Source organism: Emydura macquarii, unplaced genomic scaffold (genome assembly GCF_026122565.2).
Source record: "Emydura macquarii macquarii isolate MOO-44397 ecotype Brisbane River unplaced genomic scaffold, CSIRO-AGI_Emac_v2 contig_967, whole genome shotgun sequence".
In the NCBI taxonomy this organism is placed as follows: domain Eukaryota; kingdom Metazoa; phylum Chordata; order Testudines; family Chelidae; genus Emydura; species Emydura macquarii.
The window spans coordinates 1,311,466-1,329,049 of NW_027131104.1; the positions used below are offsets into that span (position 1 = coordinate 1,311,466).

A 17,584-nucleotide genomic window follows, 5' to 3' on the forward strand; every position below is an offset into this window, starting at 1 on the left:
TCCACCCGGTTGGATAGCGTATTCGTTTGAAAAACGGCCGGTCCGTTCCCATGTGACACACTTTAGCCAATCAGTAGTCTGGGAGTAATTCGACCCCCCCCTTATGCAAATACGTCTCACGCTGTTTGGCCGCCACGACTAAGGCCCCGCCCTTCTCAAGCCCCCTCGCTTTTAGAGCTCTGATTGGCCAACACCGAGACCCCGCCCCACGGTGGCAGACCGTCCCCCCTTGTCAATCAGCCCTGCCGAATCTCCACCTGCACCGATGAACGTCCCTCCCTTGTCTGCTTCCCATTGGGCGAGAGCAGTGAGAAGCGGGTCTCTGATTGGGTCCCGGCTCTGTCAGTCAGTGGTGCTGACTTCCGGGTTCGGTGGCAACGCAGAGAGTGGCCTCCGTGTCGCTGGGAGCATGAGGAGGGTGACCCTGTTCGTCAATGGTACCCCCAAGAACGGGAAGGTGAGGGGGAGCCGGGAGGAGGGGGCGGGGCCCAGACGGGAAATGGGCGGGGCCGGAGGGATTCTGACCCTGGGGACACTTGGGGGGGGGGAGGTAATGGGGGGGCCTATGGGGGGGTGGAGCTCGAGGGCGGAGGGGATTTTGGGGGGACGGGCAGTGGAGGAGGGGGTGGCGGGGCTGCTCTGCGAGCCTGTGAGCACCGCTGACTGCTCCGTGCATCCCGGCGGGGCTGTCACTAGCCCGGGGCTGTGAGTTGTTGCCGGGACCGCAAGTTGCACCCGTCCGAGTTACGACGAGGTAGCCCCCGGCCCAGCCCCATGAACACGGTGCCTGCGAGAGCACGCGCACCCCCCCCCCCCCCCCCAGCGCTTTGCACGGGACCGCTCATGGCACGAGCTGGCTTCAGCCTCTTCACACAGTAACTTTGTGACAAGCAATCCAGGTGGGAAGAAGTGTCAGCCTTGCATTTTGTCTGACACGGCGCTGTGTGTCTGACGTTCTTGGCACTTGTAGAGCAACTTACATGCTCCGAGCACCGCACGAGGAATCACTAGCTGTTCCTCCCTACGGGGTAAGGAAATACATTCTTCCCACTTTGCAAATGAGCAAACTGACATACAAAAGTGGTTATTCGCCTGAGGTTAGGCACAGCCAATGGCAGAGCTAATGGTTATCCTGATCACTTGATTATTTATGCTTCCCATCCCCAATAATTAACATAAAGTGGCATAGAGTAATTGGTCATTTTAGGATGGGAGGAGGAATTTTGCTGAGTGAGATGACGCTACTACAGAATTTACATGTAGTTCACTGGTAACTTTCCTGGAGTCAAATCTGTTTTGCACTGATTACAGTCATCCTTATTTGTCTAAGCAAATAAATAAGAAGGCTGTAATCAGTGCAAAACAGGTAGAGCATAGCATTGAGTGACCTGTGGTCTCCATGGGACATGCTTATTACAGATGAATGATCCAGAGGCTGCACTATTCAATTCCATATACTGTCTTTGGACCATGAGCTGATATTTAGCAATACCTGGTAATTTAAAAAAAAAAAAAAAAAATCAGTTTCCATTTTGTGACACACATCAACAAACTAGTTCCTTTTTTGGTACAACAATAGAACATTCTAGTGCCGGTTTTCTTAAGAGTTGTGCTATTTTTGGGAACTGAGTGACATATTACATGTCTATAGATTCTTATTTTTACACAATGTATAATTAACCTCTTGAACTTGCTGCTACAAGATACCATTGAGACCAAGAGCTTAGGATTCAAAAAAGGCTTGCACATTTATATGGACAATGAGAACGTCTACAATTAAGTTAAATATATATTTTATAAGGGATATAAACCCTCAAGATTTAGGCCACAAACCACCCATTAACTGCTGGGGGTTACGAACCATTTGTGGGCAGGTTGTTCCAAATTGCTCCCTACAAAGTTTATTGAACTTTTCTCTTGAGCATCTGATACTGGCTACTTTCAGAATGGACTTGATGTATCACTGCCCTGATCTGGCATGACACTTCTTATGTTTTCAGTTGTAAACACTTTGGTGCCTTGGAGGCTTTCCCTTCTCCCCTTTGCACCATGGCTATTTATTCTGGGGAGACTTGCTGTGTGGTTTAAGAAATTTTGCCGTATTCTCATGAGAGGTAGAATGGAGACAGAATTACAGGGGTTTAAAATAAGAGGCTTAAGTCCTACTAGATAGAGTAGGATTCTAATAGTCATTGTACATTTAGTAAAAAAAAAGTTTTCAAATAAAACTTAATACCCAAGCTATTTCTTAGTTATTATAAAGACACAATCAAAACAAACTTTAATACTGTTTCAACTCATTAGAGAGGGTCGTTAGATTGTCACATGGGGGGCTTGTTGTTTTTTTCCCCTTCATATTAGGTGTAGAGAAATGTGTGGTGGTCTTTTAAAAACAGTGTTTAAATGTCCAGAAAAAATATTCACACATGGTTTCTGCAGCACTAAATTACTTGCCTTTTTTTTTTTTTTTAAATAGGTGGTGGCTGTTTATGGGACTTTATCAGATTTGTTGTCTGTGGCTAGTAATAAGCTTGGAATAAAAGCGACCAGTGTGTACAATGGGAAAGGTGGACTCATTGATGATATCGCTTTGATTAGGTAATGTTTCTCCAAATAAAAGGTACCTTAATTGATCTGGATTCTGATTTGCTGTTATATGAAAATATGAGGAATGTGCTAGAGAAGCCATTTGAAAAGCAGTTTGCGTGGATATTGGTTAGAAAACTTAGGGCCCTCCTACTAGATCTTTAATAACTAGACTTTAATAACCTGCCTGTAACAGTTCTCAATACCTGAAGCTTTAGAGGAAAGCAAATCCCATAGTAAGTGAACCTGAACCGTTACAGAATGCTGTGTGACTATGTGGTGGATTCCATCCTGAACCCTGTCTGGAGTCATTTTATGCCCTGAAGCAAGAGAGAGTTAATATTTTTCCCCTTTAGCATTCTTTTATGTGCACGCCCTCTTATGTTTTAATTTGCCAAAACATAAATGCTTTGATACCATACCCAACCTTTTTAATTTTGAGGAGAAATTAAGCTGCTTGTTAAATGTCATGAGATTCAATTTATACACTTATCTGAACTGTTACACAGAAATGTGTATACTAAAGGGATCCCAGTGCACAGAGCACATACATGGCTTAATCCTGCAGCCCTTGCACCTGTGAATTACATGTGTGTGAAGGTTGGAGGATTGGACGTGTAAGATTGTATTAACTGCATACAAGGAAGAACAGATACTGTACATTTTACAGTCAGTACAACTAATGAATTAAACTTAACTTGCTAAATAACAGAGGGCTGGACTCTTGCTAGGCTTGCACTGGTGTAAATTGAGAGTAACTCCGTTGAAATTAATAGTGTTAGGCTCATAAATTAATGGAAGATCAGAATTGGATGCTAAGACTCTAAGTAAATGATAATCAATATCCATTGCCTCAAACTGATTGGGAAAGGGTTAACCCTAGAATAATGACTTTTTATACAAAAGTACACAATTTTTTTTCTCTTTTCCCCCCAGGGATGATGATGTTTTGTTTGTTTGTGAAGGAGAACCATTCATTGGTAAGTGGGGGGTGAGTTGATTAGCATTTTATCTTATGAAGAAACAGATTTGCAGTAAATGTAAAATATGACATTCTTTTCACTGATATGCAAACAGTTTTCAGAAGAAGTATTTTATAATGTGGGGTAATTCAGAAATACACTTGACTAAAGATCACTTTGTACATTTCATCAATGTAGATCCTCTGACAGATGTAAAACTTCATGAAGAACTAACAGGGTTGCACACGGATTGGTTAACACTAAATGTTGGAGGCCGATACTTTACGACTACACGGTGGGAATATAACTATTTAATTTTTGTTTTCAAAGGACTTTAGACTTCAGTGAGTCGATACTGATAATTATATTAATCACTGTATATTCACGCGGTGAGTCTTCAGAGGCCAATGAAAAGAACATTGGAAAAAAATCACTTATTTAGGGGGAAATCTTTCTGTGCAGCTCTCTTAGTGGTTAGTATTACTGATTTAAAACAATTGAACTTTAAACAGGTTTTTTTGATGGTATTAAAAACTGGCCAGAAAACTATACTTGGAATTTTCTCTCCTACACTTTAATCACTCAAATAAGCTTTTTAAGGTGTCTTATCAAAATACATTTATGATCTAATACATATATTTCTGATCTCATATGTAAAATAGGTCTGGTAATTTAAAAATGCATCTTGTATTATCGTCACTTTCATAACTGTAGGTACAGGAAATTCTTGATTTGTTGCAACATACCTCTTGAGCTAGACAAGCTAAACCTAAATTGTTTGCTTTATTTTCCAGGAGCACTTTAGTTAATAAAGAACCTGACAGTATGCTGGCCCATATGTTTAAAGATAAAGGTTAGTTTGTTGAAATAGACTTTTTCCTTAAAGCAGAACCAATGGAAACACTGTCAATTTTTTTAAAAAACCCAAAACACTCCCTCCTTACGAGTATATGTTAGAGAGTAGCAAAACAGAACTTAAAATGCTTTACTTTTCCCCAGTTGTGCTTAAAGTTTGTATACATCTAGAAAATGTAGAGTTAATTGTTAATACCTATGCTTTTAGTTGCATCTCACTCTGATTTGACAATTGTTTCAGTTAACGCAATCCACGTGCTAACTGTTCAAGAGACAAAAATACAGTCCATGCTCCAGTAAAAGTAGAACAGTTCAGTTCTGCTCTTATTTATATTGATTCACTTGCTGGTTCTTTATGCACTGACATAAATTGTGTTTTGGGTTCACAGTTACTCCCTCTTTTTATTTTCCATTCAATTCCAAATTGTATCCCTTCAAGTAAATCTTTTATTTAAACCATTGCAATCTGTTACTTTGAGTAGTGTGAGGATACTTTGTGGCAGTGGTAATCTGAATATGAAAACATTTATCACTGTATCAAATGTAATATGATACATATTTTTTTTTTGTGGAAACAGATGCCTGGGGCAATAAGCAGGATCACAGGGGAGCATTCCTAATTGATCGCAGTCCAGAATACTTCGAACCAATTCTGAACTATCTGCGTCATGGACAGCTAATTGTAAATGATGGCATTAATTTGCTGGGTGTGTATTATCTGTGTGACATCTCTAAAATTTATTCACCTTCAAAGGTTAAAGTCTGCCCACTGGCGTCAATAAGAGTTGTATATGTGAGGGTGGGTGGATTTTTGGTACATTTGTTATTGATAAATTTAATTTGGTGATTTACAGTTTAATGAAAATGTTCATACCTATTCAACTTGAGGGTTGTAAGGATTCTTGGCATGCCATAATTTAAGATTATAAATCTGGGTTTGATTCCTTAATCCTCATTTATTTCAGATCTTCATCCATTGTGTAAAAGAAACACTGCTTTTACTGGAAACACACAATTATTAAATTGGTGGATTATTTTTCTTTTCATCTGTGGATAAGTTTGCCTTTCCTCCACCCCATTTATAGCTAATGTAATGTATGTAGTTGACAGTTATGTATTTCCTTGTGTACTATTTAATTCAACAAGGAATTTTGTCTTCCTGAGAGAAGATAACCTGTACATTTAAGATTAATTGACAAAAAAATTTGAATTTATGCTCAAGAGGTTTTAAACTTCCTCATATCCCAATGAAGGAGGGAGCTTGGCATCATGCAGGAGTGGGCTCTTATTTTCTAAATAGCCAATGGAACTTTTTCTTTTGCTAGGTGTTTTGGAAGAAGCCAGATTTTTTGGTATTGATTCATTGATTGAACATCTGGAAGTAGCTATTAAGGTAATTTTTCTATTGTATTTGACTACACGTTTTGGGAGCATTTAAAAGTAATTTTAGCTCTTCTATAAATTAGTTTTAAAGTCTTTGATGCAACTCTCTTGCAGAATTCTCAGCCAGCAGAGGATCATTCCCCTATATCCCGGAAGGAATTTGTCCGATTTCTGCTGGCAACCCCAACTAAGTCTGAATTGCGCTGTCAGGTATAATACAAACGTTGCTTTGAACTATAGTACTACAGTCCAATAGCAAAATGCCCTACATCTCATGTGACAATTAGTGATGTGGAGTCCAAACCATGTGTGTGGGTTTTTCCTTTTTTCCTTTTATTTCCTTTTAAATGTGAGACAGAAGGACTTAATTCAAAGATGTGGCACAATGACTCTAATCCAGAACCAAGCACGCAGGGAAAAAAGCCCTTGTGTTTTGTCTTGTATCATTTTAGATTGAAGGATTCTTATAGCAGCCATTCACCAAATTAATCAGTTTCCTATTTAAATGCAAAATGAACTATCTTAACTGAGGACAATGTATGAGGTTTTTGCATTTACATTTCATTAGCTCTTACATGGAGCAGAAGGTGGTCTTGCATATATTTTTCTTTGGCTTAAGGGGCTGGGAACAGTGGTTAGCCTTGTGTAATGTTCTAAGTCTCTTACATAAATTCACCTAGCTGAAAACATATTTGTGAATATCTAGATTTAAGTATAATAAACATACCTTTCCTTCATTTTGTATTTTACGTGCACAAGGAAAAAAAAGCACATGGGGTGAAATAGAATTATAAAGGCTTCTAATCACATTGTAATAACGTCTAGAGCTTCAGTATTCTATAAATAAAAACAAAGGGTTTTATTTGTAAAGCTTCTTACATATTCTAATGCTCCAGTACCTCTCTGATCTAAATAGTATTATCCTTGTCTTTAGAAATAGGAAAACTGAGTCAAAGATTGTGTCAAAGGTCACAGAGGGAGGGAGTATTAAAGCTGGGAATAGAACTCAAGCTTCTGACTCAGTTTTGTGCTTACATCATTGGACTAAACTTCATCTTCCACTTTTTTTTTTTAGGGTCTAAATTTCAGTGGTGCGGATCTCTCTCGGTTAGATCTTCGATACATAAACTTCAAGATGGCTAACTTAAGCCGTTGCAACCTAGCACATGCCAACCTTTGCTGTGCAAATCTTGAACGAGCTGACCTCTCTGGATCAGTGCTTGATGTAAGAATTGTCTTTGAAAAGGCTGAGATTTTGTGCGTTACATATTCCAGAAAAGGAATGATTGGAACAAATATAAAGTAGCCACATTTGTTTTAAAAGCCATTGCAAGCTCTTGAATGTACATACCACTCCAAACTCCATTAAAAAAGTTTGGTTATACAAAGACTTGTTCTGACCTATTTTACTAGGTTTTTAGTGCCTGATAAGCTTTAGTTCATCCCCAAATCAGTTTTTGAACTTGGGAGTATTGGTCTACAGTAAATACAGCTTCAGTTTACATGAGGTTTCTTGAGTTTACATGAGGTCTCCTGAAGAACTGCTGTGTGCTATTGCATTATTCACCATCCTAGGAGGTTGGTGGGAGAACAGTGTTGCAAAAATTCACTTCTCCTTAGATGGCAGCATATTGTGCTATAAGGGGTTTGTGCTGCTTATAAGATAAATGATTATATGATCTGACCAGCTGTTCTTACCTTTTGGTCACTGCAGTTCTCTGAGCTGTATTTAGAATCTTACTGATAGCATGTACATCTTTCTTTGCCCAGTGTGCAAACCTCCAAGGTGTAAAGATGCTTTGTTCCAATGCAGAAGGGGCATCGCTGAAAGGATGTAATTTTGAAGATCCCTCAGGCCTTAAAGCTAATCTGGAAGGTAACAAAAATAGTCTTTTTCCTTGGATCCACTTGTTTTGGGAGTCATACAGACTAAAAGTGCCAGGGTTGCTGTGACTTATGTTAAATGCTACATGACAGCATTTCAGCCTTAGTTTGTGGAATCAGTATTTTTGAGAGGAGGCTTTGTCTAGAGGATTGCAAGCGTGGGACTGGAAGGCCGGAGCTCCCGAGTTCTAGTCTTGTTTCTGCCATGACTTGCTTTGAGTCCCAAAAGCCCCATGATTACCCTAGCTTTGTGCAGGGGCTCAGCTGTGTGAATTTCACCCTTGCGTATTTTTTTCGTAGACCTATTGTTTGACCTATTGAATATTGTGTATTCTAGGTGCTAACCTGAAAGGTGTTGACATGGAAGGGAGTCAGATGACAGGAATTAATCTACGAGTTGCAACTTTGAAAAATGCAAAGCTAAAGAACTGCAACCTTAGAGGAGCAACTCTGGCAGGGACCGACTTAGAAGTGAGTAATGGTTTTGTTCACACACAGTAACTTGTTTAACTAAGCTGACACTTAGACATCAGCATTTATAGAAGGTAATCTTAGCAGGGTTAATTCCTTTCAGCTGGGTTGCTGTCTATTAAATGGAATACAAAGATACTTTAAAGTGGGAGAAATATAGAAGTGCTGATTTTAAGTATATCAGGTGTCCATTTTCTTTTATGTATGTCCTCTTATTGCCCTACATAACCCATATCTCCAGCTTCCAGTACTTTTGCTCTTACTTCACACTTGCCCCAGAGGCTGAGGAATAAGACGTCAACCTTTTAATTTTTTCAGCTAAAGAGCTGGCAAATATGTGCCAAAAAGATTTTTGGCCTTTCTTCCAAAGTGACACACAAATCTGAATGTGCATGGAGATTTTAATACATTTAACACTCAGTGCTAGATCATGCATTCACTGAAGATCGTTGGAGTTTTGCAATAGACTTTACTGGAGAGAGAATCATGCTACAGTCAGCAGGGTATCATGAGAAAGCTTGCCTTGTTGTTAGAGGTCATGCAACATGCCTTAAGCGTGTGTACAATAGAAAAGTTACTTTACTTTTTTGGCATGTTCACAAGCACTATAAAACTTATGTCTGCTGCCATCACAACAATTCTTACCTTTCCATTAGCTTTGTTTAGTGTGGCTCAGATGCCTTAGAGAATGCTAGTTTGACATGAGGAGTTTATACTGTATCTTCAAATTCCTTCACTAAAAATAAATGACTGTAGCTGCTTGTTGGAAGCACACACAAAAGTCTCAATCTGAAATAGCTTAGCAGGAGTAGCTAATTTAGGGTAATATCCTAAAGTGTCCAACTAATTTGAGCTTGTGCTAGCTACCATTCTGCAGAATCTGGAAGTGCTTTTATGTTCGCTTAGACTCTCATAGAATGCTTAACCTGAGAGGCTTTTCTTTTACATCCTTTAGAATTGTGATTTATCGGGTTGTGATCTACAGGAAGCTAACTTAAGAGGCTCTAACGTAAAAGGAGCTATCTTTGAAGAGATGCTGACACCTTTACACATGTCTCAGAGTGTCAGATAGGGCCTGGCACTGTTGACTGGAAGAACACTTGCTGAAGAGGAAGAAGTGAAAACACTTGTGACTTTTTCTCCACCCACTCCCCTTACTAATCTAGATGTACCATTTATTAGACAATAATTTATATCCTCAGTAGTGCCTAAAGAAAGACCTCTGATCACTTTTTGGGGGAGGGGGCTTTTATTTCATAGGTGTAGGAATAGATACGTTGCTACCTTCTGAATGGAGTGGGAGAAGTGGGCTGGTTTTAGAACTAGAAATGTTAGGATGTTTTAAATGGACTTGTTTTAGCATCACCTCATTTTGGAAAGCATTTTTAGGGTTTTAATTTATAAAGCACATTATATGCAATTATATTTATTACATTTGTAGCAGCAATATGAATATGAAGTATTAGTCATATAGAATAGCAGAAATGTGGAGGTTTACAATTAGCATTAGTATATCCGCAGTTAGTTTCTTTATTCATGCACAGCATATTAAATAATGAATGTGATGGGGACTGAGTTCCCAAAACATTTTTTCAGGTACTTTCTTTTGGGGGGAAAAAACAGCATTTAATTAAGTCCTCACAGGTAACACAGCCTTGTAGTAGCTTGAATTTAGGCATGCAATGGCTCAACCAAGTTCTGAAATATACAGAGGAAGCATCTTTGTAGCTATATGTTCACCAGAAAAACTTCATTCACAGTGGAGTGTTGTTACAATTAGAACTTAAATAAGCATGTTCCAAGGCACAAACTACTTATTTAGTCCTTTCTACATCAGCGTGGAATGCTGACAAGTGAAATTCTCACTAGCTTACACGTCCCCTCCAGCAGCAAGCCTCAGTACATGTGGTGTGTGTGTGGTGGTTTTTTTTTTTTTTTAAATAAAAACAGGGAATTAAGAAGAGTGGGAAAGGGAAGACAGAGTTCACACCTCTAGCAAAGTAGGGAGAGGCACTGGGCCTCTTTCTACCCTGTCACCACTGCTGTGTATGGAATGGCAGCAGTTGCCCCAGCACACGTGCTATGCAAACATTCTGTACACTGAATCCATGAAGCCACGGATAGCGTGGACCTTCTCCAGTGCTCCATGGTGGGCCTATTCAGAGCAGCCAGGGGAGCCACTTCCCTGCTGCAAAACCCCTTTCCTTTACCACTCTCAACCTGTGAGTGCACAGGGAAACATGGAGTTTTTGCAATGCAAGGAGCCTTATGGGATTTCCATCCAGCAATGAATGTTACTCAGTAAGCTGTTTCCATTGTAACACCAATCAAGAACCTCATCTGTCTGCATGATTATTTTGTTCACAATCAAACAAGCATATAAACTTTGTATACCAAATAAAACTGAGTGCATCAAGAATACTTACCTCACTTAACTTAAAATACTCCCAAAGGTGAAATCATTGTTAAATCAAAGGAAATACCAATATTACTGGATGATAGCAACAAATGTAGCATGATGTTAAACTTGCAGAGCTTGCCAATGGGTAACAGTGATCTAAATTGTCACAGCTACTTCAGTGGGTTGCCTTCTTAGCTGTAGAAGTGCAGATATACTGTCTTCTGTACAAGGAAGGTGGTGTGGTCTTACTGGCTATAGCAAAACCACTTGTCACTTATTTTCCTAGGAAAGATCAGCTCAGGAAAAAGTATATGGCTTGTTGGGGTGGGCAGGCCATAAGATTCTGTCTTATTTTCAAGTTGGGTTGACTTGACCTTCTTGGTCTCAAGGTCACACAGCCAACTGGACCAGACTTGGGATTTGGCAGGCTCTTAGGCCTTTTGATTTATTGGACAACTGTGTCTTCATGGCAAAAAGTTGCATTATAAATATCATAGGATCATTTCTTAAGGTACTGCTTTCCTTAGGAGGGGGGTAATGTACATGCATTGAAGGAAGAAATAATCGTACGGCTGGAGGAATGTACTTAATTAAAAATGAATTATTTTTGTAGCAGACAGAGGTAGAATATTGTATGGGAGAAATCTATTTTCATAATCAGTGTGTATAAATTATATTTAAACTGTTTCACTGATATTCTCTTGAATAATCACAGCATAAGACATTGTTCACTTAGACACGAATGTAAGGTACCTCTTTTGCTATGACAAGGCTGCAGGAATAGCCAAAAGTGGCCTATTCTGAAAATGCAGGTTCTAGCCTAATGTAAACTGCATCAATAAACAGTATGAAACGTTTATAAGGGGTCTTTTGTTCTTTAATTGAGTAAAGTTGTAAAAACACCTTGCTGCAACTCATTTGACTCTTTCTTAGGTAGACCAAGGAAAATATAAGATGGGAAAAGTCTTACTTGGAAGTGAAAGGCAAGTTAACGTTCGTGGACTAAAAACATTAGTGACCAGACTCTTTGAAAAACACTGAGCAGACTCTCAAGGGAGCTCAGCTCCCTTTCAGGCATCATAATTGAGGCCCAGGTTTTTCAAGAGAGTTCAGCACCTGGCGACTGTGCCACAGGGGGGTACTGATAGGTCCTGGGCACTTTTGACAATCGCTCCCGTTGCGATTGCTGAGCACTTGAAAATCTGGCCCTACATGTCTGCAAAGCCTGTCTGTGATTGATGTGAGGAAAGGTTTGAATTCTAAAATACAAGAAATAAACAAGGAAACTGTACACATCCTTTTCTATGTGATGTAACATACCCTAGGTGGTATTTCTCTTACTAAACCATTTTAACAGCTTGACTAGTTGCATTAGCAGGAGTCATGTGTTAGCCCTTCCTGCTGAGCTGTTACATTAGGACAGAAAATTACTCTCTCAAAGTCACTAAATCCTCCTTAAAATATTTTAATCTTTATCAAATTACTTTGTAATCCATTAATCTGACAGGGGATAGGAGCAATGTGAATGGGCCACTACACAAGATGGAGTGGGTATTTCACAGCTTATGTGCAAAATGGAGAACATGGGAGCGAACAGCTGGCTCACCTAGATAAAAATTCAGATTTCTACAGCCACATTTGAGTTTAAAACCCCATAGGTGCCTGTCAGAATACTTATCTACAATGCCTTTTAACTCCAAAAAGTAAGGGCCATTGCTTAAAGGCATCAACATTGTTTAGTATTGCACTAGCACCTAGGAGCTCCAAGTCATGGACCAGCAGCCGATGGTGCTAGGTGCTGTAGAAACACAGAACAAAACACGGCATTTACAATTTAAGTAATATAGTTGTCTACTGAATCATCTGAATTCTACTTTGAACTTTATAGAACCAAAAAAATCAAAGCACTTAAAAACATTAAGGACCACTTTGTCAAAAGGGTCAGATTTTCAAAATACCTCAGCACTCAGTGTATTGAGCATTTTTGCAAATCTGGCTGCTTTTTTGGTGCCTAAATGGAAGCTGAGCTCTTTGTAAAATCTGGTCCTTGAGGTCTGATGTACAAAGATAGTTAAATGCCAAGCAATGAATTCCTTGTATATTTAAACTTGCACACAGTATTGTTTTGCATCTCAAACAACTCCAAACTCACCCAGGATGTACTTTCTACTTAAAAAAATTAAGAGCCATTGAAAGGGGGGGGGAAAAAAAAAAAAAAAAAAGGATTTTCCCCAGGGAACCTGATTTATGGCTTTTAAAAATAGACTGTTACATTACCTTTATGGCTTTTAGTAAAAACTGTCAGCTGAATTTAATAGCCATACCAGTGGTGTTCCAATTATGGGCTTCACTTCTGGTACACTATAGCAAATTTAAGAACAAAATTATAGTCCACATGAGAGACAATTAAATTGTCACCTGCAGGGAAAGCTTCAGTATTAGGATGGTTGGGAAGATACATATATAAAATGCAAGATGAATGGCACAAACTGCAGGATATTTTCCAGAGAAGCAGAGTTGGAATTATTCATCCAGCAGCTTCTCTCATCGAGCAGGTAACATACTTGAAAAGAATATGCATTACATTTTGCATGCTCAATGTCTCTAGATACTTGGCTGGGAAAGACTGCAGAGCATTTTTCAAGGGCTAGGGTATATTACAACAGAAACTGATTAAACAATGGATCAGTTGCAAAATGAGATGGGCCTACACCAAAACCCTGCAATCTAGACCCTCCTAAAACTTTAGGGTGGTGTTCTAATTTTGCAGATGGCCCTTCTCTTTATTTAGGCTAACCCTAAATGCTGCAGTTAAATACATCCAGATTTTTTAGATAGGAGCTTGAGCTACAGTTGGTTTTCAGCTGTAATATCAGCTGCATAGGGTCAGAATTTAAGATGCATTTCACAGATACTACAAAATCATGACAATGTTTGTAACTGGATTGAGCCGCAACCCCCCACCCCCTTTATAATTAATTGATTACTGAATAATGGGGGGGAGGGGAATTTGACTAATGGGCACTCAGCAGCTTTTTGTAAGTAGAGGTGCCATTGTCTTTTTATAGCCAGTACCCAACATCTTTGATCAGTCCCAGGACTGCTATTTTTGCATTCCCATTTTGCTTTTTGGTAGAATGGAGAAGACCAAGAAGCTCTTTGTAAGTCTCCTCATCTTTATTGTGTCTGTGGAGATTTGCTTGGCTCAACACTGGTCTTACGGCCTGCAACCAGGAGGAAAACGGGATGCTGAAAATCTGGCAGAATCATTCCAAGAGGTAGGTTCTCGATTTTAAAAAGACATTTTATTCATATACTCTCTCCAGCTGTCTGGGGGATGCAGCCAGAATGATCAGCCTGAGAATCTAAAGGTATATCACCAAGGGCTGTCCCATCAGCTGGCTTGGGCTTCGGGGTTACTACAGTGTAGACATCCGGACTCAGGCTGGAGCCCAGACTTACCGAAGCCTGCACTGCTGTTTTATAGCCCCACAGCTCAAGCCCAACTCAGGTCCCACAGGCCAGCTGCGGGGGGGAGGGGGGAGGTTGTAACTGCAGTGCAGACATCCCTTAGATGACATGGGATCTTTAATGTATTTTGGAAAATTTAAAAAATTTAGTTTTGGTGAAAGAGGCCAGCTTGGCAGCCCTCGAGACTCAGTTCTAGCAATGGAAGAGTTACAGCACAGGTGATCACTTCCCCTATCTGTTCTAATCTGTCTAAGAACGGATATGTGTTTTATTTTAAAATGAGCTCTCACGTTTGACTGGGAGGGAACACTAAGAAGGAGAGGGGGAGGTATGGTTTCCGGCTTCAGCCAGACCACAACCTCTCTGCTAGATTGTCAGCTAAGGTTCCAATCAGCTATTCTGTTATGGAAAGTCTCATTCCACTGGAGCTCAGGTGGGACAACGAACAGCTGCTCTCTGGTAATTGGTCACATGGTGACCACTCACTTGGATTCAAACCAGAGCTAAAAGTTTCTGTCTGCCCTTTCTATGTCTTAGAGCCTTCTAAATTCTCACAGATTCATCTATGCTTTCATGAGAGCATTTCTGATGTGTCTGTGTTAATTTACCACAACAGAAGGGGGATAACACTAGCTCTGTGCAGTGGGAGGGAGAACAGTGAACAACTTATGAAGTCGAAAAGCACGTCCATTCCAATATCGTAGTGTGGTACTCTAGCAGAAGATTCTCTTTTCATGAGACTTGTATCCTTTTCCAATTCAGGTTGCCAGTGAAATGGAAGAAATAGGTGAACCACAGCATTTTGAATGCACTGGCCCACATCAGCGCTCCATGCTCAGTGGTCTGAAGGGAGCTCTGGTAAGTCAAGCTTTGATTTATCACCATGGAAAGTCAAAAGACTACGTGGGGGGATGCGGGAGAGGGGGTGTTTGTGCTTAACAATGCCACTCCTGCCATTGTACCAAACGAGGAAATAAAATCAAAGTAATAAATTTTTACCTTCATCGCCAGTCTATGCCGCATTCACAGCTCGTTGGCCCCACAGAATAACTCCGCCAGCTGAAGGATCAGGCCCGATGGATGCTGCTCCCTGCTTAGGTCCCGACTGTGGAGTGCATATTCCAGTAGGAGCTCCAAAGCAAAAATAGCGGCACCTTACTGAACAGACCAGCGGTGCCAGCAGAGCATCGAGGGGCAAGTGCAGAGATAGTCCAATCTAGAATTTTGGGCAAAGGTTTTCAAACACGATGATGGGTTTTGGGTGCCTCTATTTCCATGTGTCCAACCAATCCCTTAAATGGGACAGATGCTCAGCTCTGTCTGACACTCAGACCCTTTTAAGATGTCTCCAGGCCGGCACCTAATACTGAGGCAATCGAAATCACTAGCCCTATTGGAAAAATCTTGGCCTTGCCATTTACCTGCTGTCACCTTCAACAAACTGCCTGCACAAAAGCAAACTTAGGTTAGGAGATGGCACTGGGAAGTTGCAGTACTCAGAGACTGGCAGAACACATGGACCAAACTCTGACTTTGCACAGAACTACGTTCTGACTTCCAATGAGAACTGCATGTGCAAATTACTTAGATTGTAAACTCTTTGGGGTAGGGATTCTTTTTATAGCCCCTATCATAAGGGGGCCCGGGTCCATAGTGGGTCTAACAACTACTCCAATACAAATAATGAATAATAATTTTGGGAAGTGTTTACACAAGGGTCTTTCTCCTGCGAGAACCTTTATGGGGGCATGGAAAGAGCAGGCAGCGAGTCATTTGAATGCTTATGACCCAATTGGATTTTCAGGTTTGCTTTTTAAAATATATTTGCGATCTTACATGATAGAAGCATTTAATGCCAAGGCATAAAAATGTATGCCTTGGATATTGACTTTTATGCATCTCCTTCTCCTGTAGTATGTCAGACACTCATGGGGCAGTGGACCATCTATTGTCCACAGTGAGATGGCTGGTCACTGGGTGCTGGCTGCTCATTTCCAGCGGCTGAATGACACTGAAAACATTCAATTATTTCCCTGTATCACTTTTTTCCATGTAACCAATTGTTGTAGTTGCTACAGGGATGTCATGCAACCAACCAGTGGAAGGCGAGGTGATCCGCACAAAAATGAATGGGTGGGAATGTATCCAGAGGGGGGACACGTTCCGGGAGGCTAACTGCAAGTTTCCCAGAGGAGATATATTGAAGGGCTAGAGGGCAGAGCAATTTCTATGCCATTCAATCCTTAACTTCTCTTGAGGCTGCCAATTAGTTGCATTGATACCAGAATTTATCCTATAGGTCCTATATTTACAGAACAGAGGGAAATAGAAGAATAGGCCAGTGGTTCGTGTGTTAGCATGAGATTCCGGACAACAAGAGTCAACTCCATGCTCTGCTACAGACTTCCTATGTGACCTTTGGCAAGCCACTTAGGTGCCTAAATACTTTTAAAAATCAGGCCCTATGGATACAGCTAGGCACCAGGTGGGATTTTCAATGGTTGTTAGACACTTAAGCTCTTTTGAAAATCCCACGAAGCACATGTATACCTTTAAAAGTCAGGGCCTTCGTGTCTCTATCACCTCTCTGTAAAATGGGGTAACAGCACTTTCCTATCTCACAGGGGAGTTGAGGATAAATACCTTAAAGATTGTGAGGTGCTTGCCTATCATAGTGATGGGAGCCATATAAAGTACTTACCTAAAATGAGTTGGGAGAAAGACCAGTATATCTCCCTAGACTATATCAGTAGCACTTTAGATCAAAAGATGTGGCAAGGTAGATCAGTACTTGAGTGGAAGACCAGATATTGCAGGAAGTAGTGCTGGTGTCCCAGCAGGTGTAATTTTCCCATCTGACAGTACTGAGGTATGCCACTGCTTAGGGAGGGGGCACTATGCTGCTCGTTAATGACCCTATATTACTGTTTGTAAGAGTAAGACTTTTACCTCTGGCATTCTGTTCAAAGGTTAAATTGGTGTAGGGACACTTAACATACTGATATTCCAAATGAATATGCTGCTTCACTTCTTGTCCTAACCTGTTGTCGCTGTGAATTGTTCAACAGTTACGGGGTTGCACTCCAGAAATGGCTGCATTTGGGTGGGGGGCAGGCAAACTGATAAATGTAGGACTGGTCATGCACTTTGGGATGAAAAGAACTATTTATAAAAGTTAGTTATGCTGTACTGCAATGTCACCTAGATGGGCAGGTGGCAAAGAAATCATCTTAGTTCAGATTTATGCACTCCTACTCCTTTTTCTGATGGAGACCTTCCCTGCAGAATATTTTGGTATTTAACCTGGCCTTAAAATTCCAAACAAAGTAATTTTTTCCTCTTTTAAAAAAAGCAAGCAACCAACAAATTATACCATGTGTGTTACAGGCAAGTCTGATTGAAGGAGAAGTCAAGCAAAAGAAGATTTGAATTCATGAAGGCCAGTGGAACAAAGCACCCATTACTGTAACGTTTCAAAGCAATGATTTAGCTCTAAGGCCTGACCATGGTTTAGTTAGTATCATGTGCATAAATGTTCCAATACAAAAATCATATTGAGATGTTGAAAATT

The 17,584-nt window shown here is 40.4% G+C and overlaps 3 protein-coding genes across 3 annotated transcripts in view; 2 read left to right on the plus strand and 1 right to left on the minus strand.

The window, feature by feature from the left end:
• The first annotated feature begins 409 nt into the window (after window positions 1–409).
• Window positions 410–11,437, plus strand: KCTD9 (potassium channel tetramerization domain containing 9). The gene is made up of 12 exons (XM_067543715.1): window positions 410–457; window positions 2,477–2,598; window positions 3,523–3,566; window positions 3,747–3,843; window positions 4,343–4,401; window positions 4,982–5,110; window positions 5,729–5,796; window positions 5,901–5,996; window positions 6,862–7,011; window positions 7,557–7,662; window positions 8,008–8,141; window positions 9,097–11,437. Exons 1-12 carry the CDS (start codon window positions 410–412, stop codon window positions 9,211–9,213), a joined length of 1,170 nt encoding a protein of 389 aa, XP_067399816.1. The 3' UTR covers window positions 9,214–11,437.
• DOCK5 (dedicator of cytokinesis 5) overlaps window positions 1,476–17,584 on the minus strand; it is a 113,135-nt gene continuing 97,026 nt past the window's right edge. The window contains exon 53 of the mRNA XM_067543714.1: window positions 1,476–1,492. The gene's annotated coding sequence lies outside the window, so the exon portion shown is untranslated. The remainder of the gene's footprint in view (window positions 1,493–17,584) is intronic.
• Window positions 13,680–17,582, plus strand: GNRH1 (gonadotropin releasing hormone 1). Its single transcript, XM_067543716.1, has 3 exons — window positions 13,680–13,820; window positions 14,776–14,871; window positions 17,401–17,582. The coding sequence occupies exons 1-3, from the start codon at window positions 13,680–13,682 to the stop codon at window positions 17,440–17,442; spliced, it is 279 nt and encodes a 92-aa protein (XP_067399817.1). The 3' UTR covers window positions 17,443–17,582.